General features: G+C 40.8%; 3 protein-coding genes across 4 annotated transcripts; 1 reads left to right on the top strand and 2 right to left on the bottom strand.

The window, feature by feature from the left end:
• Positions 1-64: 64 nt before the first annotated feature.
• ckmb (creatine kinase, muscle b) lies at positions 65-4952 on the bottom strand. The gene is made up of 9 exons (XM_020103989.2): positions 4811-4952; positions 3264-3376; positions 3009-3105; positions 2617-2771; positions 2064-2196; positions 1778-1949; positions 1180-1303; positions 785-974; positions 65-621 (listed from the first exon to the last, which is right to left on the bottom strand). The coding sequence occupies exons 2-9, from the start codon at positions 3354-3356 to the stop codon at positions 443-445; spliced, it is 1143 nt and encodes a 380-aa protein (XP_019959548.1). The 5' UTR covers positions 3357-3376; positions 4811-4952; the 3' UTR covers positions 65-442.
• Positions 4953-11818: 6866 nt separating this feature from the next.
• LOC138412000 (WD repeat-containing protein on Y chromosome-like) lies at positions 11819-14719 on the bottom strand. The gene has a single exon (XM_069534118.1). It carries the CDS (start codon positions 14602-14604, stop codon positions 11959-11961), a length of 2646 nt encoding a protein of 881 aa, XP_069390219.1. The 5' UTR covers positions 14605-14719; the 3' UTR covers positions 11819-11958.
• A 1408-nt stretch (positions 14720-16127) lies between these two features.
• Positions 16128-25112, top strand: klc3 (kinesin light chain 3). Of its 2 annotated transcripts, none has more exons than XM_069534134.1 (14): positions 16128-16356; positions 17750-17995; positions 18419-18484; positions 18840-19004; positions 19319-19394; positions 19680-19825; positions 19981-20063; positions 20364-20451; positions 20611-20712; positions 20902-21075; positions 21497-21596; positions 21685-21865; positions 22156-22222; positions 22683-25112. In XM_069534134.1, exons 2-14 carry the CDS (start codon positions 17786-17788, stop codon positions 22764-22766), a joined length of 1542 nt encoding a protein of 513 aa, XP_069390235.1. In that variant the 5' UTR covers positions 16128-16356; positions 17750-17785; the 3' UTR covers positions 22767-25112. The 2 variants fall into 2 exon arrangements, with proteins under 2 accessions (XP_069390235.1, XP_069390236.1); XM_069534135.1 differs by having other exon boundaries at positions 16129-16356; positions 17755-17995.
• Positions 25113-25241: the final 129 nt, after the last annotated feature.

The raw sequence follows: 25241 nt of genomic DNA, 5'->3' as shown, positions 1-25241 counted from the left end.
TTGATTTGACTTTTGCTCTGTATGCATTCGTGTGTTTCCCATAAAGACAACATGAGACAGAAGCTTTGATTGTTACATGGGGCATTGTTTAATTGTCCAGTTATATTTTACAACCAAAAAAAAAAGGTTTTTTCTTTTGGTGCGCATGCATAGCCACGACCAGACTATGCATGGATTGATCCCAGGATGTTACAGAGAAGATGGGGCAAGAGATGGTTAAAGTTACAGGAACTTAGAAAGAAAAAGCAGGAAAGTGGAAAAGATGAGTGAGATTAACTTGAGTTAAGTAAGAAAGAAAAGAGGAGTGACGGGAAAAAAGTGAGTAGAAAGTAGCCAGTTGGCTTTAGCCAGTAAAATAACTTTACAACAAGGCTACCTGTTCATTTTTTTTTGTAGTCTATATTTAAAAAACAAACACAGATACAATGATTGTCTGTCCACTTTACTTCTGGGCAGGGATCATGCCATCAATGGACTCTCCCTTCTCCAGCTTCTTTTCCATCTCAACCATCAGCTTGACACCATCAACCACCAGCTGGACCTGATCCACCTCAGAGGAGCCCAGACGATCGGCGTTGGAGATGTCAAACACACCACCCACGGAGGCTGTGTCCACACCACCTGGAGGGAAAAGAGGAGGAGAACGGTAAATCCCCTGTCTGCAGTGGAGGAAGTGGAGGTGGAGGAAGAATGTACTGTGACTGGTACAAACTAAACTTCTCTAAAAACACTAATCTGTCCTTAGCTTCAAGACTGAGCCACGGTGTTGCTTTGATTTCAGTACCTGTGCCACGCTTCTGCAGACGTAGCCTGGTGAGGATCTCCTCGAACTTGGGGTGTGTGGAGAGCTTGGCAAGCTTGACGTGCACGCCACCACGCAGGCCAGTTCCCAGGTTTGAGGGGCAGGTCAGGATATAGCCAAGATGCTCGCTCCACATGAAGCCGTGGTTGTGCTTCTTGAAAATCTCCTCAATCTGCACAGCAAATTCAAGAGAAGACGAAATTTGGGTGAAAATATATAAGAAAAAACACAAACATGCATTTTTTACAGCTATAAAAAGGTTCATAGAACTGCTGGGAATGCGAACTAGCTTTATCACTTCTTCTCTTATGTTCCTACTTGAATGATTCTTTCTGTATCATTGTTTTTTATGTTGCATGGATGGTTTTGTGTGTTACCTTCTGCAGGCCGACGCAGAAGCGCCTGAAGACCTCCTTCATGTTGCCTCCCTTCTGCATGGAGATGACACGCAGGTGATCCTCCTCGTTCACCCAGACCAAGAAGGTCTTGTTGTCGTTGTGCCTGAGGGGAAGGAAGTCCAGCTCAGTTTCACTTGATTTACATTCAGGAGAAAACTAAGAATCTGTCATTTCATCACACACGGCTGCAGCAATATAATTTGCAATTTTAGTAGAAACTGTGCCAGACACAATGAGCCAAAACGTAACCCCCCCCCCCCCCCCCACACACACACACACACACACTGGGGTAAAGGGGCAGTGTGTGTGATTACTGTGTATTCATGACACACTTTAACAGATGTTTGAAAACAGTCATAATCAGGATTTCATACTATGTTGAGGTCTGTGGGGGTAAAGAGACAGATGGTGAAGTCTCAGAAGGCCTCGTGGGAGTTTAAGCTCAGAGGCTGGTAGTTTTTGTTTTCAATGATTGTGTGTGTACTTGTGTTTAGATAGAGCCAGAAAATCTGATTTCACTGTTGATTTCATCATCTCTTATGATTTTCTCTCCACTCTGTGTGTCTGTGTTTCTCACCAGATGCCTCTGCCATCGGGCCAGTCACGGGCCATACCAGCGCAGGTCAGCAGTGGGGACACAGGCTTGTCAAACAGGAAGTGATCATTGATCAGCTGATCCTGCTCTGCCTCGGTCATGCCGTTCAGGGGGTAGTACTTTCCCTTGAACTCACCGTCCAGGCTGGCCAGAGCTGAGAGGAGGGAACAGAGGACAGAGTCAGTCCCGCACAAAAACATGTTACGTCATAAAGATATTTGAAATGTTTGCATCAGATTGGCATCTTTGACATCAGTTTGATAATCACCCTCAATGGACAGCTTCTCAATGCCTCTGCGCTCTCCACGGCTGTTGTGGGGGGGCAGGGTGAATCCCTTGATGCTGCGGCCGGTACGCACACGGCTGGACAGCACGTAGTTGGGGTCCAGGTCATCACCACCCTGAGGGAAGACGGGAGAGAAAAACACAACAAACAGATGAATATTATTGTTTTTCTCTATGTTGCAGCCATTGTTTTTTATCTCTTATGTGCTTATTGCACCCGTGTGGTGTGGACCTTACTTTTGTAAAAGTTTATTATATATCGACTTTTACAAAAGTTAATCAAAAACAAAAATATCTGAAGTAGTAAGAAGTGTTCGTAAACATTTCTCCCAGTTTCTGTAGAATTTATAGGCTCAATAAATTGTTGAAGATAAATAAAACTAATAATAGAACTTAAAAACTTGACTTTGAATTGATTTGGCCATAAAGATATCCAGTAACATTTTCAATTTATTAAATAAAGCTTATTGGGCTCCTTCCTTCTTTAAGAAGCAGTGCTGATCTATACAACACTTAATGCTCGTCTTCTCTCTAACCTTCAGGTGTTCGAAGTTCAGGTCGGTCTTGTGCTTGTCGGTGGGCTTGTATCCGCCGTGACGGTCGGAGATGATGGGGTCCAACAGTTCCTTGAAGTACTCGTAGGACTCCTCATCACCGGCAACGCAGCCCACGGTCATGATGAAGGGGTGACCTTTGGAACAAGAGGGAGGATGAGGAAGACGGTAACATTGCTCGCAAGATTTTATTGTGTGAAAATAAGGAGACAATAGAAAATGTCTCATGTCACTTTATCATTTAGGTACAAATAGATTCTAGCACAGAGGCAAATCCACAATCCTAACAATTAAGAGTAAAAGCTAAAGCTAATGCGAGTGTCCTGAATCTTTGCAGATGTTAATCTCTTTGCTGAAGACTTGTTCTTTCTTACCAGGGTTATCAACACCAGTCTGGATGACATCATCCACTGTGAAGCCGCTGGGGGTGGACTTTCCCCTCAGCTTGCCATAGATTTCCTTGGTCAGCACCTACAGCAGGTGACACACACACAGTGCTGGTCAGCAACTTTACAATTACATGACTTCAAGGTTGCATAGTGACATTATAATGTCATACCTAAAGCCACTGGCACTTGTGTCTGTATGTTTTGTGCATGCAGACATGTACATGAGAGTCCGATCTGTACCTTGGCCATGTGGTTGTTGTGCAGAGACAAGTCGGGGAACTCCTCGTCCAGGGAGAACTTCATTTTATAGTCGTTATGACAGTTCTTTGCCATGGCTGCGATTCTTACTCCGTCTGAGAGGAGACAACGAAAAGAGAAGAGGTGTTAATTTTCTGAATCTGCAATTTGATGAGACTGCTCTACAAGAGAGGAGGATCTGGTGTAATCGTATTCAGTCACTTTAAGACCTGAAAAAGCGGAATTATATAGTTTTACTGGAGAGAAAATGTAGTTGTTAAATGTCGTAAAATGTCAACACAGTGATCTGATAAATACCACACGTCTTGTCTGGCATTTCACCAAGATTTTCAAGGGCCTTGTCTATGAGTCGTCTGGTGAAGAGGAGACATCTTCTCATTCTGTCTGACCTTTCTTTCTTTCTTTCTTTCTTATGCTGTGGACAGCTGTCCTGTCTCTGACTGTCTCGTCGTCTGCCTCCTGTGCTGCAGCCCCCTACCCTCCTCACAGCGTAGATTATAAATAGTGTAACTGTGCCCCGCTCTGAAGGGAGCTACAGTGTCCAGCAGATTACGATGAATGGTTTTCTCTCCGCTCTCTCTGAAGCTCTGACTGAACTACAGTGCAATACAAAGGGTAGCAGGGTTAAATTTGCGTGAAGCAATTCACCTTTAAATGACAAACATAGAATGAAAAATACAAACGCTCAAATATGTATTTGTTCATTTTATTTTGAAATTAAGTTTTTTTTTTTTTTGATTCAATCACTACTTTATCCTTTAAGATTTAATATGAACTGAGAAAGTCTGAAGAAAGAAGCAAAATATTCTTGAACATTCTTCGTCCAACACTCAGCACTTGTTATATCAATTTTGTGATCTAAACTCAAACTACTCCACAGAATAGACCAGAATAGACGTGTGGGCTCAGGAACAGATTTACAACTACCAGCCATCTTTCTTTCTCTATTTCTGAGTCAGCCCGTCTCTCTCTGACAGACAGAGGTCAAATCTCGGTTGTGTCAGTTGCTTGAGGTGCAGTTGACCGATGACACCTGGTGCTCTAAAAGGTCAAAGCTTTCGTGTCTCACAAATGGCTCCACACGTTCCATGACTAAATCAAGCGCTCCTACACTATTCAAACATGCACCTCTTGCCTGCCCTGCTTACGTCAGCAACAGCTGGTAGTTACGAGTGACACACTTTGCTACTGTTTTATCAGCCGACTACTGTTGCCCACATCCAAGAGACCAAGTTTCAAGTCTTTCAGAAGAAGAAATGAATCAATGAAAGCCAAAGTTTCACTGGTAGACGAACGAATAAAGTCGATTTTCCAGATCAGGAAACAATGCACAAAGCTTCACAGAAATCCAGAACAAAAATGCACTGAAGTAATCTGTATGACAGATATTTGGTTAAAAACGCTTCCCCCTCTTAGAACCATTTTCTTTTCAGGAAGAAGTTTTTGTCCATATTCATTTGAAAAACGCACCACAATCTTTTCCATGGACTTATCAAAAAGGCTGACTAAAGCATCTGCTTGCTTTTTACCTGCTTAGGAGAAAAGAAAGAGGTAACAAATCCCGGGATCAGATCCTGTCCACCAAATATAGGGGTTGCCCAACTCTACCAGGTGATGAACCAGAGCATTTATACCCCGACTTCCATCCCTATTGGCTGGCTGCGCTCGGGGTACCCTCGTTTGATTGGCCACAGGGGGTCTTCTGTCCCCGGGTTAGTTTCTAAAAGGCAAGAATGTACATCACACAACACTCGAGACGAGAGACCAGGCAACAGCTGCAGCTGCTCAGTCCAACCTTTCACCTTCTGCCTACTTGAAGCTGTTTGACTGGAGCCTGCAGCAAACACGTTAAAGATGGAATGAACATTGTGTCCAGTATTTTCAGTGCATTAGAATTTGATTCAACATATCATTAAGGTTTTTTCTCCTTTTTGCCACGTTTCATGTGTATGATGCAGTTGGCTCTGAGGGTTTGGAAACTGACTTACACGCCTGCTCATGTACTGTGCACAATCTCTCATTCATGTTTCACACGTGTCCCTGGTGAGTCGATATCACAGAGTCACATTTTTGTCTGTCATCATATTTAGTAGTTAAAATTACCACTTTGTCATTATAGTATCAGAATCAGAATCAGAAATACTTTATTAATCCCCAGAGGGATATTCAAATATTCAAGACTACAATTTCACTAAACCATGTTGAGGGCCTCTCTTGGTGGAGGCGTCTGTGTGTGTAGGTTTGTCATGTAAGGAAACTCAGTGAAAGGCTGTTAAGACTTCTGGCAAATCATTTGAAGAAAATGTTCCAGTCTCTTTTTTATTCGTGAATATTTGAGGTGCACAATATTTTGGATATTGTTGCTTTGTATCTAATAAAATCGTTTGGGCTCACAGAAAATAACACCCAGACTCAGATCTGGTTCTAATTGTAAAACTTAACATGTGCCTGTGTCATTACCCCCACTGGTAATGTGATAGACCTGGGTAATCTATCCGCAGACAGATATTAAATCACATGCACATCATGTGACAGTGTGGAAATTGTGGGACGGAGCTCAGAGACACAGTGACGCAAACGGCAGTCTCACAAAAGATCCAGGTTTTCCCAGAGCACAACAGAGAACAGGAGGTCAGACATTTGGTGTTTTACTAACGCATGTTGAATACCAGCTCTTTCGTTTTTCTTTTTATAATTTATGTTTATAACAAGAGATTAATTATAATAGATATAATACAAAATCTCCATTATCACCTTAAATCTCAAGACAAACATTATTGTAGCAAAAAGTTAATCAGCCAACAATTAAATCAGTCAAAATCTGTAAAATATCTACAATTAGTTTATTATAAAAGATAATAAGTTTAAGACTCTGTGCTGGTCTGCAATATTCTGATTTAAGGACAGAACATAAAAAGAAATTACAACAATATAACAACGTATATAGGAGGGTATTTTCTGATTTCCTGCTAAAGAACTCTTTTAATATGTGCTTTGAAAATTACTGTGAGTTGAGAGTAAAATTGTGTTTTGAACATTCAAACCCGTTTTGAAGAAGAAAACAAGACAGAGCTTATTTCTCTAGTTTGAATGCAGTGCCATTGAATGTGACAGAACTTGGGGCTTGAACAGGTGCAGCAAAAAGTAAACCTTCTCCAAAGAAGGGTCTGTATCATTGAAAACCCTCCAGTTGGTTATTTCACTCTCACTTCTCTGTTTTGTTGAACAAGGCCTGTGGATGCTTGAACACTCAAGTCTACATGCCACTTGACTGCACCCAGAAAGAAAATGTGATTCACAAACTGTAATAAACTTGCTAAATGAATGGCACGACAGTGTGACATTTTCCAAATAATTTAAGTGCAGTAGCACATACGTGCACTCATGCACACAGCCTACACTGATGTAACACACCCACTACAGCCTCGTCTATGGCTGAAAAGTTGCAGGTGACTGTTGTGGTCATCTGAGCTTGTTTGCTAAATCAACACCCAGGCCTGACCGGGCCTGACCGTCCACAGACATACATTTAATTTGAAGCTTTTTCTTGAACTGTTGAACTGTGAATTACTCTCAGTGACCATTTTATTTCATCCTTTACCATAAACTCCCATCAATAAAACTCAAAGGTCATGCTGACTGACGTGCCATATGTGCTGTGTGTGTCTGTTCATTCAGACCGGTTAGTTCTGTAGCTTGTATGCCATTGTGGCACAGTTCCAGATTCCCAGTTTAGACTGTCACAGTATCCCCCAGCACTTCACCACACCACACCCCACCCCCACACCCAAATGGCACCTCAGAGCCAAACTGCCCCAGAGCCCTGCAGCTGCCCCGCAGAAACAGGCACCAAGGACAGTTATGTAACCTGGAACACTGTGTGAATCATTTATAATGAATCTCATCAGCAGAATGAGCAAAAACCAAAATCAAGACATTTGTCAACTACTACTTTACCTTTATGAGCCTCGTGCATAATAAATGACATGATATTGAATTAAAAAGATTTTTGAGTGTTTTATTTTCTGCTTTCTGCGTCAGAATATTTTCTTGGAAAAGATGGTTCTGATCCATTCTGTGTGCGAGGATTGTGTGATCACAACATGCTGAATGCACTGATTGTAATCGTAAGTCAATTTTGATAAAAGCATTAGCTAAATGACATGTGATGTAAAATGTCAAAGACGTTTTTTAAAGCTTTGAAGCGTTTGACATCATTTAAAATGTTATTTTTCTTTCACATTTTCCAAGTTGCTGGTTTGTTCTGTTTAAAATCATTTAAAGTTGTGTGGTCACTGATGAATAAATACACATATACATTATTTTGTCAAGGTTGTTGGAGCTGGCATGCAGTCTCATAACAGATTCATATTCACAGCAAAGGCCTTGGGGACCAGTTGTGGGTAACATGTATTCACACATTCACACATGGGTGTTGCCAGGAACAACTGGCAGCTTCAGCCACTGATGCTCGTCGGTGATGATCTGAATCTCGCAGCTCGGGATGTTTCTTCGTGGCTCCTGCGCAGAGAGAGTGAAGGCGTTTTGTTCCGGACCCAAACCACCTCTTCTGGTCGGACTAAATTTTGGTGAGTTGGTTCAGACCGTGGTCCGAGGAAACTTTGACACCTGTTATTAATTCAACATGTGGTTTGTTTGGGTGGAGTTGGCTCTTTGTCTTATAGTTTATCATGAGATAATTTCAATATAAGTGATTCAAACTCAAGCGGATTCTTAAAAAAAAAACATTAGCACAATACTTCAATTCAAAGAGGATTGGAGCAGCCAGTCTGCTCAGAGTTGATTAACTGCTGCAGGTCAAACATACAGGCCCTGAACAGGAGCAGAAAAAAATCCTGTTGGCAGTTTGCAGAACCCACAAATAGACTCAGATATTTGTAAGAAGACTCTTTCCACATGTGTGCATGTTCAAGTCTGACACCTGATGAGAAGTGCTGGAATGGAGTGAGCAGGGCTGAATGTGGAGGAGTGGCTGTGTTTGGGCCAATGAGATGAGAGGCTTTAAGTTTGGTTGTTCACAACTGTCTGTACTGTTGATCATTTGTTATCGAAGTAATGAGTCAGTACTGGGGTGCTCTGCCTCAACAAGAGAGATGCTTCTGTTTCAAACGGTGTCACCGTCACTGCTCACGTATTTCCATGCATCCTTTACTGGTATAGTTGGCGATGGTGGTGTGATAGAGTTTTAATTGAGTTTGACACTATTTAACAATAAAAGTTTCATAAACAGATTTCAGAACCAAACACTCACTGAAAAAAGATTTTTTTCTCAACTTTAAACATTAATTCAATTGATAATAAACAAACGAATCAAGCTTGTTCAAGTTTCTTCAAGTTATTTTAACATTATTGCGAATTGATGTGTTTCTAATTGAAATAATTCTGTTTTCAGATGGTTTGACATGAGGCTCTTCAGTTTAGTTGACACACACATATCCCGGTGTCCTTCCACATGCCTAGTGACCTGTAGGATGATATCATCAGCAACGAACAATGGATTCAAGGCAGAGGGGATTTTGAAATATAAATAGGACCTGCAATGTGAGAACAATGACAGATGATGAGAGATATTAAGTGTGTCTTGTGTGTATCTGTGTTGTGAGTATTAGGTTGTATTGTGTTGTTAGTTGGTCGTTTTGTGAGTATGTGATAGTGATGTAAATTGGTTGTGTAGTGAGTATTTGGTTTTGAGTATTTGCTGTGTGTTTTTTACTTGCCATGCATTTGTTGTCAAATTGATGAATTGATTTCTCCATGTGCTTTGTGCAGCGTGTTCTGCTCTCAGGGCCACTGTACAAAATGCCCGACAGAATGATCATATTGATTATTCTCCCATCTGCACTAAGCAACATTAAATTATTTAAAATGAATATGTTCTATTATGCAACAAATTCATTTTATTTTTGGTTTGTAGATTTGAATTTCCCATCTTTCTTTTCTCTGAAGGTGACTGGTGATGAAACATGAGCAACATGAGGGGGACGTGGTTTGGGTGAGGAGCACAAGGGTGTTGGGGTTGATGGGGGGGGTTTCTATCTTTAGTGCCACCTCACCGGGTCCTCCAATCTCCAATGCCAGTTCTGCTGATTGAATTGCATTGAGTCAGCTGTTCCCCTTCTTCTATTCCTCCATCCATTCATATTTCAATTTCATATTTCTTGACCAAAGCAGCAGGATGGCTGAGAAGAGGATGGAATAACAGACGGAATAATAAACAGTTGGGACATGACTGAATGTGGAAAGTGTGTGTGTGTGTGTGTGTGTGTGTGTCCGTCCAGCCTCTCTCTTTTTCTTTTTTATCTGTACCCATACCCAAAGTCTGTGCACACACGCACATACGTACACACACCTGTCTGTCTGCAGCTTGTACCGTCATTCCTCCCTGCTGTCGACTGGCAGCTGGTTGCCAGTAGCAGTGTTGTGTTCCCAGTGTCAAGTCCCACCGCCACTCACATCTCAGCTCTGAACTCATTTTCTCTGCTTAGCAGCTTCTAATCTAACACACACACACATGCACGCACATACAGTCTCTTCTTCTCTTCAGTTCTGCTCAGTGTCTTGTCTTTCTCAGACTCTTATGCCAAGGCCTCATCACACCCACTTCTAAATGGAAATAGTTTCTGTATGGGGGCTGCATGCACCTCCCCTCCTGACATGAATCTGATATTCAGTGTATTGAGTGTGGATGTTAATTGCACAATCATGATGCAGTTATTTTTGGCAATGACAAGTGTGTGTGTGTGTGTGTGTGTGTGTGTGTGTGTGTGTGTGTGTGTGTGTGTGTGTGTGTGTGTTACATCTTTAGGAACTTTTCAGCATAAATACTGACCTTGTCAGTCCTAATGAGTCCTAATGAGGCCAAACTTTATTTCTGAGTTCCTGGTAAAGGTCAGGGGTAAGATGTGAACTGTGGTTAGGTTGAGGTGTGTCTGTCTGTATGTGTGTGTGTGAACAAAGTATTAACATGAGTTTAAGTGACACTGAGCTAATGAGTCTATCACACTGTGCTTAAGAACAAAGACCTAACTGTTATTAGAAAGGTCAGTGAGGTTTACGAAGAGATTTAGAAAAGATGAACTGACTTAGAGAAGCTGAGCATTTTATTCATGAGGTTTTATATCAAAGCTGTTTATGTCTCCTCTGCTGCTCAGTCTGGACTGTTTCATCAATCGTTCGTGTTTAGTACAGTGCTTATTTAAAAAATATATATTATGTATATACAGGTAACATGAATATTTTGACTGCAACATATGAACAAATAAAGTGATTTCTATTTTCTGCAACAAGGTCAGAGGTTGAGGGTAGAATGAACTTTGACCCTGCATAGTTCAATGACACTAACTGAGGAGCTCAGTTCCCGGTGAGGAAGCCCAGAGAAAGGCGTTTGCACAAAATCTGCTCTGACAATTTACAAAATAAGTTTGTTTATGTGGGAAGGGAGCCACTCATTGACTTTATGTCAAAATGGACAAAGACTATGGGTCTGAAAAGTGTAGCCAATGCTGAAACACATATTTCCTTGAATGACCATCATGAATAAACATTTTTCTCAGAAATGTATGGTCTCAATCATTAGGGGTGGCTGTGGCTCTGGAAGTAGAGCGGGTCGTCCGCTAACTAGAATATTGGTAGTGTGATCCTTGGGACCTCCACTCTGCATTCCAAAGTGTCTTTGGGCAAGACACTGAACCCAGAATTGCCCCTGACATACGATAAAGCGCTTTGAGTGGTCTCTAAGTCTTCTTCAATACAGCATGGTGTTCATTTTGTAAATTAAGGTCATTAAGAGCAAAATAGAAGCAAGGAATGTATTCAATGGGCTGTGAAAGCTCTGTGATTGACGTCCAGTGGGTGTTGGTCGCAGGATGGTGCTGGACAAAATGCCAAACTAGGGACAGGAGAAATAAATGGATGATATATGATGTCATCATATATATAAAAATCTGACAATCAATCACAAACTTGGTGGAAATATTGATTTTAATGGGTTGTTTTTTTTCTGGGAGGAAACCAGAACACCCCTTGTAAACCCAGACAGACACAAATAGAACATGCAAACTACACGCAGAGAGAACCTGTTGCTGGGAGTTGACTTTAATAACCACAGCTCCACCCAAATGATCCTGGATACATAGGAATGACCACCATGTTTCTTGATGTCTGCTCTGGATTACTCTCATGTCTTATGTATTACGATGTCTTACTTGCTTCATTGAGTGTTCTGACCCCTGCTTGATATGTTTGCTGTGCTCTTTGGCTTTGAAGGGAAGTCTGGGGCGGACGTGGCATGAGATGAGTCTGGGCCTGAACCTTTTCAGAGTTGGTTGCCAAACTCGCATGGAGAGGCAGCTTTTTGTACAGAAGGGTGTTTCATGGACAGTGTTTGCTGACATCACCCTCTAATATGTTGTTTCCACATATCCTGAGTTCAGGTCCTTTCTTGGTCCTAATCCATTTCAAATATGGAGCCTTTGTTCGAGGAGCATGTTGTTTAACTTTTGTAGCAGGGGGAGGTGGATCCAAGTGTCCCTCTTCAATACTTTTTTCATTTGCATGACAAGCCTTGAGTTCCATCTTATATGAGGTATAAACGTATTGGTGAGCTACGTTTGTTGGTGTAATTGCCTCATTAAGTTTGCTGGAGGCGTAAATTAAGTCAGATGCTGGTGATGTGGGCTGTGTCTGTCCTGCTGTCTGTGGTATTCCCTATTCGTCCTTCTGGTAGGTTCTCGCATGGTTGTGAGACATCCCATTGGTTTCTCCCAAAGACGCCTCTGCAGCAGCCTGTATTTGTCCACAACTGAACATTGTGGTCCAAACCTGCAGTAACTATGTGTTCACCAGTGAGATCCCTCACAGCACTCACAAGCGCTTTATGATGAGATTGCCAAGAGCCCAGCAGTGGAGGCTGATAGAGTGGCACACGCGACCCATTTATATCCTCAAATGGCCCTTCGTCTGTCTGTTTATTAAACCCAAATTCCTGAATGTCCCACAGACAAATCTTCCCAGTACTTTCACCAGTCAAAAGTGTCCGTCCACTGACATCAGCTGACATGATGATAATGGTTGCATCTTCATCATTTACAGCCATGAACTTTCCCAACAGACCTCCCTTGCTTTTGGCAGACCAGGCATAGATGTAGCCATCTGCAGTGGTCAGCAATGTGGCTGTGGTACAAGTGTTCTCCCTAGCCCTCAGACATGTAACAAGATGATTGATTTCCACTTCTGATTTTGCCCCTGTCATACTTGTATATCTTATTTGTGGATGAATTAATCCAGTGTCTATGACACCTCCTCGCTTCTTCTTATTCTCTTCTCTGAGACTCCTGATCTGGCCTTGAGCTTTTTTAAATGCCAAGTGAGTTTGAGGGCTTGTTCTGGTATCAAGCCAGTAGAGAGTCTCGCCACTGCTGGCATCCCAGACAACTACTTTTTTATTGTTGGAGGCAGCAACCAGTGTGTTTTCATGGTTATCCATGGAGGAAATGTCACTTAAATATGGATGCTCCAAAAGTCTGTTGTAGTCTCCCACCAAATCCAGGTCATAAATTATCTTGGAGTCCTTTGTTGACACAAATATCCTGTTTTTGGTGCAAACAATGCCTGTCACTTGGTTTGGCAGAGTCACGGGGAGAACGGCAAGCTCCATTCCACTGTTAAAGTTCCACAGTCTCACTTTCCCATCCCATGAAATCGTGACTAGTCTCTCCTGTGGTTCATCAAATGACATGGCAGTGATTGCCTCACGTTTGTGTGGAGTTACATCAAACTGCATCACAGCCTTTCCTGTTAAAACATCCCACACTGTCACCACACCATTCTGGCAGACAGAAATGACTTGTTTGTAATGGCTGTGATAGAGTGCAGAGCACAGGGGCATGTCATGGGATGTTAATGTGCTTTGATAAACATCTGTTCCTCTTCCAAGACATTTTCTTATGTCTGAGTTAGTCAGGATGAGCTCATTGTTGTGTATGTTATAACACGCACTGGCCATTGGGGCTTGTTCCATACCATGAACCTGGAAGCTTTGAATACACTGCCAGCTCTCTGTCCACACACGAACATTCATGTCCTCGGACAAACTTAGGACTACTCTGTCCTTAGGATTAAACTTAATGTAAATGATGGGTTTGACATGTCCTGTTAGTGAACGCACACAGGACAACTTTCTGTGTGGTAACCACAGCCGCAGTAATCCATCAGTACCACCAGTCACTATATACCCACATGAAGAGGCGTGTTCAGCGCACACAAAATACTTTTGATCTCCTCTGCTTTCAAATCTTTGTGAGACTGTGGTACCATTTGAGGTGTTGAGGGATGTGAGGACCATCACCCTGGAGGAACCACTTAAGGTGACAAATTTGTCAAGCAATGGAAAGTATTGGATCTGACTGCATGCATCATAAAAGTTGTGCACTTTAACACACAAGTGATCAGAGGGTTTGTTCAACAAGGAGGAAACATGAGCACTTGGATACTGCAGAGAGGTTTTCTTAAACAAATCTTGGCAGAAAAAGCCATTTGTCTGTATCGTGTAGGAGATAAACACAAACAAATAGCCTTCTGTATCACCAAAGGAAAACACTGCTTTTGTTTCATTGGACCAGTAGCTCATGACATTCACTATTTTGTCCACTGTTAGAGAGTGACTGATTACAGGGTCTGAGTTGATATCTGAGTTACAATCACAGTCGTAGAACAACACTTCCCTGTCAGTTGTGGAGATAGCCAACTGTTTGAGTTCTTTGATGTAGACCATGTCTTTAACACGCATTTTCTTGTGGTTCGAGAAAAGACATGTTTCCTTTTTCATTTTGCATAAAGGAATTGTTTGTTTGCTGTCAAACCTGTCAGTCCACAAGTTGAGGACACCATCTGAGCTAATTGAGAGGTATTTACCTTTCTTGAAAGCCCTGTTCTGTTCTGTGGAAACCTGTTGATCATAATCGTGATTGCTTTCATCCTCGAAGGGATGGAATAACACACAAACTATGTTTTTGAAGTGATCCACCGGTACAATTTCGAAAGGTTTAGGAAAGAGCGCTCCAAAATACAATCTTTGATATGCTAGTTTTCTATTCACAAGAAAGTTTAGCACCTGATAACTGTCCACGGTTTGGTCATGGCTTGTGCCAATCTGTTTGTAGAGGACCTTGATCTCATCGTCACTCAAAGAAATTGGCTTCAGTAATGCACAAAATTTCGTAAAATCCAGCTGCTGTTTGGATCCAGAGCAGCAATCTGTATCAATTGCCTTTGCAATCTTTGTAATATCTGAAGGAGTCAACATTTTCAAGCTTTGTCCGTTTACAATTTCATATATTTCTACTGCTGTACTTCAGATACTTTGGCAATCCCTAACCCATCAAGAAGTCTATCAGTAGTCTGTTTTGCTTTAATCTTCAATCTAGTCATCTTTGATTTCACATGCTGTATATGTTGCTTTGATCCAAATGTTTTCTTTATTAAAAAGCAATATGGCTGTAATGCACTGTGACATTGGTTGCCACTCACCAATAAACCGAACAGAAGAATTGGGAAAGTGGGTTTTATGAGTGCAAAGTGAGTGTGAGACAGAGAAGGATAGAATAGACTTAAAGGTTCAGTGTATGAATTGTTGTTTTCTTTATCATAGAATGGATCTTTGTATTTGGAAAAATATATATTTACATGCAGGGGGGTCCTCTCTGTGGAGGCCACCATGTTTTTTTCTGTGATCCAAACTGGAAAAATTAAAACCTTTTGAGTTTTAATGACAACTGAAGTTCACCACGTGTTCTCTTACATGTTTGGAAGGGGAGAGTGAGATGAGGTGAAAGTGCAACATGAATCCTGAGTCAGGATACAGATCAAATCCAAAGTATGTGTGATATAGTAATTATAAAATCACATATTTTTAGTAACTAGGTCCAGTGAAAGAAGCAGGGAGGGTGGATGGATTATTTCAAAATAAAACGTAATGTAATAAATATTAAGATAATATCATATGTCCATTATAGTTGTAGCTGATAACCATATGAAGTTTCATCTTAAGAATAATAATAATAATAATAATAATAATAATAATAAGAGCACCCAAGGTCAACTTACACAGCAGAAATAAAAACACAACAACAAAAACAATGTTTAAAAAAAAATCAATAAAAATATATAAAATGAAACGTGCAGAGTGTAAACTGTTCCGTTGAGGACAAACTGTGCAGCAGCAAAGTGTTGACAGTCTCTCCTCCTGCAGCATCTCATCTGTCCAGCAGGTGGCCGAGTCCCTGTCTATGGTCTCAGGACAGGACATCACGGTGTGCCGCAGTGTATGGTGGGAAATCAGGTAAGCTCCTCAGCTTCGTCAAGTTAAATAGACACAACTGGACAAAAACAGGAAACCAGGGGACTATAACTTCAGAATAAACAGAATAAAAGCACCAGGTTTTACATATTTCGAATTTAGGTGTTCAGTAGACATATTCAAGTCAGACAATATAAGGTTATTGATGTTATGGTATATTTATATATTTCTTATTACAAACACATTCCTGCATATTTTAGTTTTTTAAGATTAGTACTTAATTATTTTCTTACAACGGGCGAAATCTTGGCAAATGACCTGGAATAGGGAAGAAAGAATAAAAACATCCAAAACCCAGTAAAAGACAAAAAACGCATAACATTCATACAAATCCATACAAAGGAATAAAAGAAAAAAAATATATACATTAATATTCCCACTAGTTTCCAGCTAAATAACCAGAGACCTAGAGATCTATATATTTATGTGCCGTGATCAGGCTTTTATTCTGAAGGCTAGAAGCGGAAGTTGAGTGTGTGATGACGGCAGCAGCAGCAGAGAGGAAGCTGCAGGTGAATGATTCACAGTTGAATTGTTCATGTTCCACCTGATCGACATTAAATACACCGACGGCCACCGACAGCCACAGACTGGGAGCGACATGCGTGTGTGTGTGTGTCTGTGACAAGTTCGAGCTACAACCACCGCAGCCCAGGAGGGACAAAAAGAGCAGGCAACACGCCGCCGCAGACTTAGCAGGTGAGGCTATAAATAAATCCTGTGTGTGTGTGTCTGTCTGTCTGTGTGTGCGCGCGTGTGTGTGTGTGGTCTGTGTCTGTGTGTGTGTGTGTGTGTGTGTGTGGTCTGTCTGTCTGTCTGTCTGTCTCTGTGTGTGTGTGTGTGTGTGTGTGTGTGTGTGTGTGTGTGTGTGTCTGTGTGTGTCTGTGTGTGTGTGTGTGTGTGTGTGTGTGTGTGTGTGTGTGTGTGTGTGTGTGTGGTCTGTGTCTGTGTGTGTGTGGTCTGTCTGTCTGTGTGTGTGTGTATGTGCGTGTGTGTGTGTGTGGTCTGTCTGTCTGTCTGTCTGTGCGTGTGTGTGCGCGTGTATGTGCGTGTGTGCGTGTGTTGCACAGTAACACACACACATCAGGTCTAAGTTAAAGTAAATAAACAGAAACGTGATGTGACCATAGACTGTATATAAAGAGGATGTGACGCACTCTTCGTTTCATCAGTCGACAGTTTGTTTGCGTCACTTTATTAAATGAAGTTTAATTCACATAAAGAGTCTTGACCCCTGGGCTGAGGTCAGAGGTCAGAGGTCAGAGCAGCCTCTGACACACCGTCTAACAGCGCCCACTCATTTCTCAGTGCGCATTGTCTACAAACATTACGTGACGAGCATGCTAGAGTGATTTCAAAATAAAAGGCGAAAGCAGTGAAAATACGATATTTTGTAGGGCTTTTACTTTGAAACTAGATTAGAATCATCTCGTGACATCATGACGTGACTTCAGTCTGTGGAAACAATGAAAGTCATAAAAATGTCTACTTATGACTAATTATTCCCACAGTTGTCATGACAATGAATCATTCATTTGTTAAGTCTCTTTTTCTTAATAATAGTTTCATGGGTATTCGTAATTTCTTATCATTCATCGTATTTGTTATAATTTCTTAATATAGTTTAAACATTTTATGTATTTTCGATAATCATTTTTTTCTTAATTTGTTTTTTCCTTTCCATTAACAGGAAGGTTGCCTTTTATTTTGAAATCACGCTAACGTGTACGTAACGTAATGATCGGTAATGCCCGTAACGTAATGTTTATAGAAAATACGCACGATGAAATGAGTGGGGGGGTTAGATGGTGTTTCAGAAGGAGGCTGGTTTGACTGCAGCCTGAGACCTGTTGCGCCACCTACAGTGAACAGGGTTGTGTGTGTGTGTGTCCTAAAAATAGGAGGTTGGGTTAGCTATCACATACTTCACTGTATTTACTACTGCTGCAGTTAAGTCTAATTCTACTATTGCAGTAAATATATTGTGTCTTCTTTGGATGTCACAAGGCTTTTTCAGCTTCCACTTGTACCACCAGAACTACTGCAATGACTTATTCAGCTATTTATGTTTTCCTCTGTGTGCTGTTCCAAGGTCAGTTGTGAAAGGAGGAACCTCAGTGGTGGAGCCATGTTGTCGGCCGAGGAGATTTTGTGCAACACGCAGCAGGTGATCGCAGGGCTGGAGGCTCTCAGAGTAGAGAATCGCAGTCTGCTGGAGAACTTGCAGGAGGTGATGGAGAGCCGGTCTGTTTCAGACAGCGGCAGCGTGGAGCATGAGAAGAGCGGCATCATCCGTCAGTCACTGGAAAGGATAGAGCTGGGGCTGAGCGAGGCACAGGTACAGACAGAAGAAGAGAATAAGGGCAGAGCCACAGTGATGTGCTGTTTCTGTTTATTGTGGTTTTATTGTTTTGTAAAAGATGTAGAAATGTAAAAAACATGGCGGCCTCCGTAGAGAGGGTCCCCTCGATGTAAATATAAAGTATTTAAATATGAAGGGCCTTTTCTGGGGTAAAGAAATCAACAATTCATACAATTTAGATGAAACGAACTAGTGAAAACATCATGAGGATTATTCTACATTAAATTTCTGCCAATAGTTCCTTTCACCTAAATCTGACACACTGGCCCTATAAGAGCTTTTCATATTTCCTTGTGTACAGGAAAGTTCCATATATAATATTTTAAGTTTAGCCATTTTAAGTCATTATCATGAGTTATAGTTAGAATTTTCTGTTTTATTTGTTTCTCGTCCCTTCAGGTGATGATGGCGTTGTCTGCTCACCTAGGATCACTGGAGGCAGAGAAACAGAAGCTGCGAGCTCAGGTGAATATCTCCAGGAAATGTAAAAAAAAAAAAAATAAAGCGATAGAGTAAAGAGGAGATTCTATTCCGGTTCTTCAGGTTTTCCTGAGCTTTCTGAATGTGTTTTGGTTTGAATTAAATTTATCATAGAGAATGACTTGTCTAGTCCGATCCCTTAATCTTTCATTCCTGTCTTCATACTCCAACTCTTTCTCCTCTGCTTATTTTTCTCCCTCTTCCATCCTTATTCATCTTCTTTCCTTACCTTCTACTTCTTCTTCCTCCATTCCTTTCTCTCTACCATAATTCTTATACTTCTCCTCACCCTTCATCATCTCCTCCTCCTCTTTCTTCGTGTCATCCACCTTTTCCTTAGGTGCGTCGTCTTTGTCAGGAGAACCAGTGGCTGAGGGATGAGCTGGCCGGTGCACAGCAGCGGCTGCAGGACAGAGAACAGGAAGTGGTCACCCTGGAGGAGCAGAACAGACATCTGCAGTTCATGTCCTCCATACGCAAATACGACCTGGAGGAACCACACCTGGTGAGGAAAAACCACATGCAAACACAAAGACATGTTTTTGTGTTTGCTCGGACATAATTAAGTGTTCAAATAACAACATGCTCCACATTTATATAATTCTTGCCTAGCAGAGAGTCTGACTTAAAAAAAGTCAGGTAATGCGAGAGCAGAAGGCGACGTTTCTTACATGAGCTGGAAGCAATTTCTTTTTGCCAGTATATGTCTCCTTTAAATCAGAATTGTTAACTTATGTGTATCATGCTCATGGGGAAATATTACACACATAATAAGAACCTTTATGTGGAGTTTCTGAGAGTGTTTGTTTCTTCCTCCAGGATGATAAGGACACATCCTCCAACAAAGAGTCTCTGGATGATCTATTTCCCACTGATGATGAGGAACAATCACAGAGTAAGTTCCTGCTGTGGTGTGTGAATGTGTGTTTATTAGTCTCCATAACAGCAACACATGTGTTTGTCACGAAAAGGAAAAACAGACCTTTAATTGTAGAGTTTAAAGATACTGCTACAGTTCAGTGGCAGTGTTGTGTGAATGTTGGTGTTTAGTTTGTGTCACTGAATGATTTGAGCAAAACAGAGCTGTAATTGTTCACTGAAGAAAACATTTGACCATATAATCATGACAAAAATAGATTTTTTTTAGATTTATTCGGTTGTTATGTTTATTTCTCTTCAGTGTCCCAGCCTCACCACAGCAGTGCAGCAGCTGCAGCCCAGCAGGGCGGCTACGAGATCCCCGCCCGCCTTCGAACGCTCCACAACCTCGTCATCCAGTACGCCTCCCAGGGACGATATGAAGTCGCTGTACCGCTCTGCAAACAGGTTCCCGTGTACAGCATGTTGGATCAGTTATTTTCTGACTATCTGAAATCTGCTTCTCAACTGGCATCTCACTGGAGCCTCGTGTCTGCTTGCAGCTGTTAGGCCTGAATTACAACTGAACTGATTTACTGTATCTGTTGATTATGTCTCTACAGGCTTTGGAAGACTTGGAGAAGTCTTCAGGCCACACACACCCAGATGTCGCCACCATGCTGAATATACTGGCGCTGGTTTATAGGTGAGTTACCATAGCAACAATCTCCCCCTAAAAAAGATAAAATCTAAGATTTACGTCTCTGAGACAGGGGTCTTTCTTTTATTTGCTGCATCTTCCAAATTTTTCCAGCTTGTTTAACGGAGGTTTGAGATGCATTGTTCATCTTTTTATACATTCTATGAATAATACCATAACAATACACTTTAGTTGTTTACCATTCTGCCGTTTCTTGGAGCAAGAACTTCTTTTACCAGAAGCATTTGATTTGAATAAGTTTGATCTGAGGTGCCTAACAGTGTGACATGTTTTTTTTCTCTACAGAGACCAGAACAAATACAAAGAAGCAGCCAGTCTGTTGAATGACGCACTTGCGATCAGGGAGAAAACTCTGGGGATAGACCATCCAGCTGTAAGTTACCTTCGCTTTATATAATAGATATTTGATCCTCAGTCTTTGTCCTTTTTCTGTACTTGACCTAAAATAATTGCATTGTTCCCTTCGTGGCTATGTAATGTATTTCATCTCAGATTCACTGTGTCTGTTTTGTTATATAATGTATGTGTACAGGTGGCTGCAACACTCAACAACCTGGCAGTGCTTTATGGGAAAAGAGGGAAATACAAGGAAGCGGAGCCGCTATGTAAACGAGCTCTGGAGATCAGAGAGAAGGTGAAGAAACTTTACAAACTCCTGGTCTGTGTTGTAGTCTGGACAGGCAGAAATGGAAATGTTTGGAAACTATGATTCATTCATTTGCTTCCTGATTAGTTCTCATCAGTCAACACATCGCATCAGATACTGTTGTTTTTATAGTAGATTGTGTGTATTTTTCATCCTGTGTGTATTCTGCCCCCTCAGGTTCTAGGTATAGACCACCCAGATGTGGCCAAGCAGCTGAACAATCTGGCTCTGCTGTGTCAGAACCAGGGGAAGTACCAGGAGGTGGAGCAGTACTATGAACGTGCTCTGCACATTTACCAAAGCAAACTGGGACCAGACGACGCCAACGTGGCAAAGACCAAGAACAACCTGGTGAGACAAGAGAACACTTTGATGTCTAAATTAGTTTTCTTTGGAGATGGAGAGGCGTTATTTTCATTTCTCCACGACACCTTTATTTCCATGTTTTCCTCCCAGTTTGTAGTTTCAGATTTAGAGAGATACAGGACCACACTTTATTTTGTCACTATATAACAACTGTAAAACAGTAACTGTATAACATAACTTATATAATATGAAGCCAGTATTTCATTTTTACCTCCCATGTACCAATATTTGCTAATATCAAATATTACATCATTTTCAGAGACTTTAAATTAAGATGGACGACACGTCTCTACTTCCTCCCATTTAACAAAAATGAACCTAAAATATCTTGGATACAGATGCTGCCATTTTGACATTTACTCAAAGCATTTCTTTCCACTCATTGTCGTTTCACTTTCTTTGTCAGGCCTCATGTTATCTCAAACAGGGGAAATACAGACAAGCTGAGGCTCTTTACAAAGAGATCCTGACACGAGCACATGAAAAAGAGTTTGGATCAGTGGAAGGTACAAAAACATGTCAGCCACCACACAAACTGAATGAGAGCTGTTAAAACATACTGTCCGTTGACACGCCGGTCTGTCCGTCCTCCAGGTGAAGGTCGTCCCAGCTGGTCCGGAGCAGAGGACGGTGGCTCCAGACCGGACGAACTCAGTAACCTGAAGCGCAGCGGCTCCTTCACCAAGCTCAGAGAGTCGATACGCAGGAGCAGTGAGAAACTGGTCCGCAAGCTAAGAGGAGTCGAGCTGGAGGAAACGACCCCGAGGAATGCTGGGTAATATTGTGTTAAAATGACGTTAAAACCCTGTAGCTAAAAAAAAAGAATTCTTACAAGGACAGAAACTTGGTATCTCATGTCACATGTCAATTTATATAAGAGGTGATTTTAACCTCTATAACTTTAAAGCTTAAATCTCTAAACTGTTGTAAAGTAGCTTGTAACAGTTTTAATGCTTATTTTTCACACTGTTACACTTAAACCAAAGTTGAACCCCCCCCCCCCCCCCCCCCCACAGCCCCCTTTGTAAAGAACAACAGTTCACGATGATGTTGTCCTGTTTTCAGGATGAAGAGAGCAAACTCTCTGAATGTGTTGAATGTTGGAGCCAGAGAGAGTCAAGATGGAGCACAGGTGAGCGAAGTTTCTGATTCACTTCTTTTAAACGAGGTGATGTGCGTGTACGTGAAGCTGGGAATCTTTACGTGACTTCAGGGATTCGTTTGGTCCAAAGTTGTTGCAGCTTCCCACGATCTACATTTACATGTACATTGAAAATTGATATTAAAAATACTACAAGAAGTGTGTGTCAAACTAAATTTCCCCGATGATGTCATTAAACAAGGCAACTACATATTCTATGAATTGTGTGCCTTGTGTGTTGTATCTTTTGTTCATCTAATTTAGTGTTATTTCCACTTGGGCCTGAAATTTGTCTTGTTCTTAGTTCAGCATTAACAGAAATTCCAGTTGAATTATTCCAGCTCTAACATTGTTCCTCATTAAGTAATAAAAACGTGTCTGACTCAGTTGTGAATCTGGTCAAAGAAGATGTAACATGTTAACACTTGTGGGTTTTTGTTTCGTTCCTCAGTCGAGCCGTTTGACAGATATCCGAGGTCTGAGCTCCAGCACCCTGAGTCTGACGAGACGAGGTTCACTCGGTGGGACCAGCTAACACACACACACACACACACACACACACACACACACACACTTGAATTTGTGAGGAGCAGCCCACAATGTCCTCACTCTGTAAGGTCTATAGCTCAAAGCGGTTCTCACCTTCTCTCTATGTAATACCTGCTCTGACTGTTATAAACTCACAGCCCTGAATCGACCGTTTAAATTAGATGAACTTCACCAAAGTAAATTCCCCTTTTTTTAAATGAGGGGAACAGAAAGAGACCACACCTTGATGTATTTACAATGCACTGTAATGTTTCCTTCCTATTCTCTTGAAATTAACATAGTTCCTTCATGGATGTCGGTAAAATCAAATTCAGTTTCCTCATTACAAGTTAACTATTTACCCAAAGGTAACTTTTAACTTAAATGATTATGGATTGGAAACTCATTTGTTGACGATAGACTTTTAAAAAAAAATCACTTTATTTTAAAGTTTAACAGATTTATTGAAATGCCAGCTTATCATTTTTAAAATCTTGTTTTTTGAGGAGCACAGGGACGTAAATGTATTTTTGCACAATGATCAAAAATGTTAGTAAAAATTAAGATGTTACATTTTGTTTACGAGGGCAAAGTTTATACTGTTAAAGAAATGTATTTATTTAAGATAAATGCTTTTGCCTTTAAAATGTTTAGGTCATTCAATTTATATTTAATATTTCCAGATGATAATGATAAAAACACAAATCTGTTTACTTTAGCTGTTTTACTCCACATTCCAGTTCTGTCATTCCATATTATGAAAATAAGGATGAACTGTTTTTAAACCTAACTTCCAACACCAGCTCTAAGAAAAGAATGTACATATCTGACCTGAAAGATTATTAATCCTTTAACCATTCAAATCAAAGGGAAAGTGGTGTCATACTTTTGGAAACAACCGTAGAATATGAATCAATATTTCATTATTATTCACACTTTACCATTTTATAATTTTTTTGCATGTTGAGCTTTTAATTTCTTTTCTGTTCAGAACATTTCAGTTTTATGCTACGTGGACTCCCATAGTTATTGTTGTGTGCCTGAGTCAGGGTTACCTACTGCACCTACTGATTTTTGGGGGGCAGTGAAAAGTTCTGCCCACCACGTGAAGTCAAATATTTTCTGTGTTTCTGTGTCTACCGAGTCCTGAGGGAAACATCTGTCTCTTTAGCTGCTGGATGCTCGACTACGTTTACCAGCTAGTCTCTGTGTTGGTCTGGAGCTGAGCAGGTCGAACTAGTGTGGCAGATAAAAATGCTCCAGTGTGAGTAAACAGCTAAACAACTATGGAGCTTTTTTCCTTTCTTTATTCGAGAGCGTGGTCTTTCAGTTTGAGGGCATGACTTGTTGGATTTATGCTCAGATTGTTACTTTTCACCAAAACCCTGTCTTTGCACTTAAATAGCTCCTGTTTGCACTTACATTCGCTCTGCTTCTGCACAAACTGTGTGCTTGCAACATATATTGTCGCTTGCACGGATTTCCTGCGCTCCAAGCTTCAGCCCAGGGTTTTGATGAAAAGTCGTGCCCTCAAACTGGAAGACTATGCTCTTGAATAAAGATAGGAAATAAGCTCCACAAACAACTAGCTGAAACAATATAAAGCTCAAACGTCGATGGGGCCGCAGATTTAAGTGATAATTCTTAGTTTTGAATTTAGCAACTTTAAATCTTTCGTCTTGTAATTTTACATTTATGCTCATTCACTGAAATGCCTGAAATCCACAATGCATCAAGTTACTAATATAAATAATAATATTGCTTTTAATATAATGTAGATTTATGTGCACTATTTAATTTGTTATAGAGAGAATTACTTGAACTAGTTACTTTAAGTCAAGATTCAATTCTTACATTAACACTGCTTCTTTAATTTTATGTTAACACAGGTAGAGCTATAACTCATTCCATACACACCCACTTAACTCTCAGGAAGTTTGATTCAGATGCAACAGAATGCTGCTAGGAAATCTTGGCTCCTTGAAAATGACCCTCATGGATTTCAGTCCATTCTTTTCTTCTTAGGATTCACTTCATTTTCTTTTTCACTCAATCAAACATACTTTATATCCTAATTCTCCAAGATTGAGAACGACTGATTGTACATTTGCTGTGGTAGAAGACAACACTGCTGATTGTTGCAAGGGCTGAAATCACACTATTTTAGTTACTGTAGTAATTACTGTCTGTTACAAGCTATATGAAGCACTTATGTTTGTTACACATAAACTGGGAAAAAATATGTAGGAAATGTAATACATCTCTTCTGATGCTGTGTTTATTCTGGTGAATATGAATGTTTGTATTTTATATTTGCAAACTTGAGCTGAAATAAATTATAATAAGATGTTAATACCCTTCGTTTTTTAGTGTGTGTTATTTACATGATTGCATGATCTTTTAATATATTAGTACATATTTGCACTAAACCTGTTTTTGTCAGAATGGAAATGTCTCTTTAACCAGTAAAACGTATCAGTAA

The sequence above is a fragment of the Paralichthys olivaceus genome, chromosome 11, assembly GCF_024713975.1.
Source record: "Paralichthys olivaceus isolate ysfri-2021 chromosome 11, ASM2471397v2, whole genome shotgun sequence".
NCBI lineage: Eukaryota > Metazoa > Chordata > Actinopteri > Pleuronectiformes > Paralichthyidae > Paralichthys > Paralichthys olivaceus.
The sequence above is the reverse complement of the archived record's forward strand: the minus strand, read 5'-3'. Positions and strand labels throughout refer to the sequence as shown.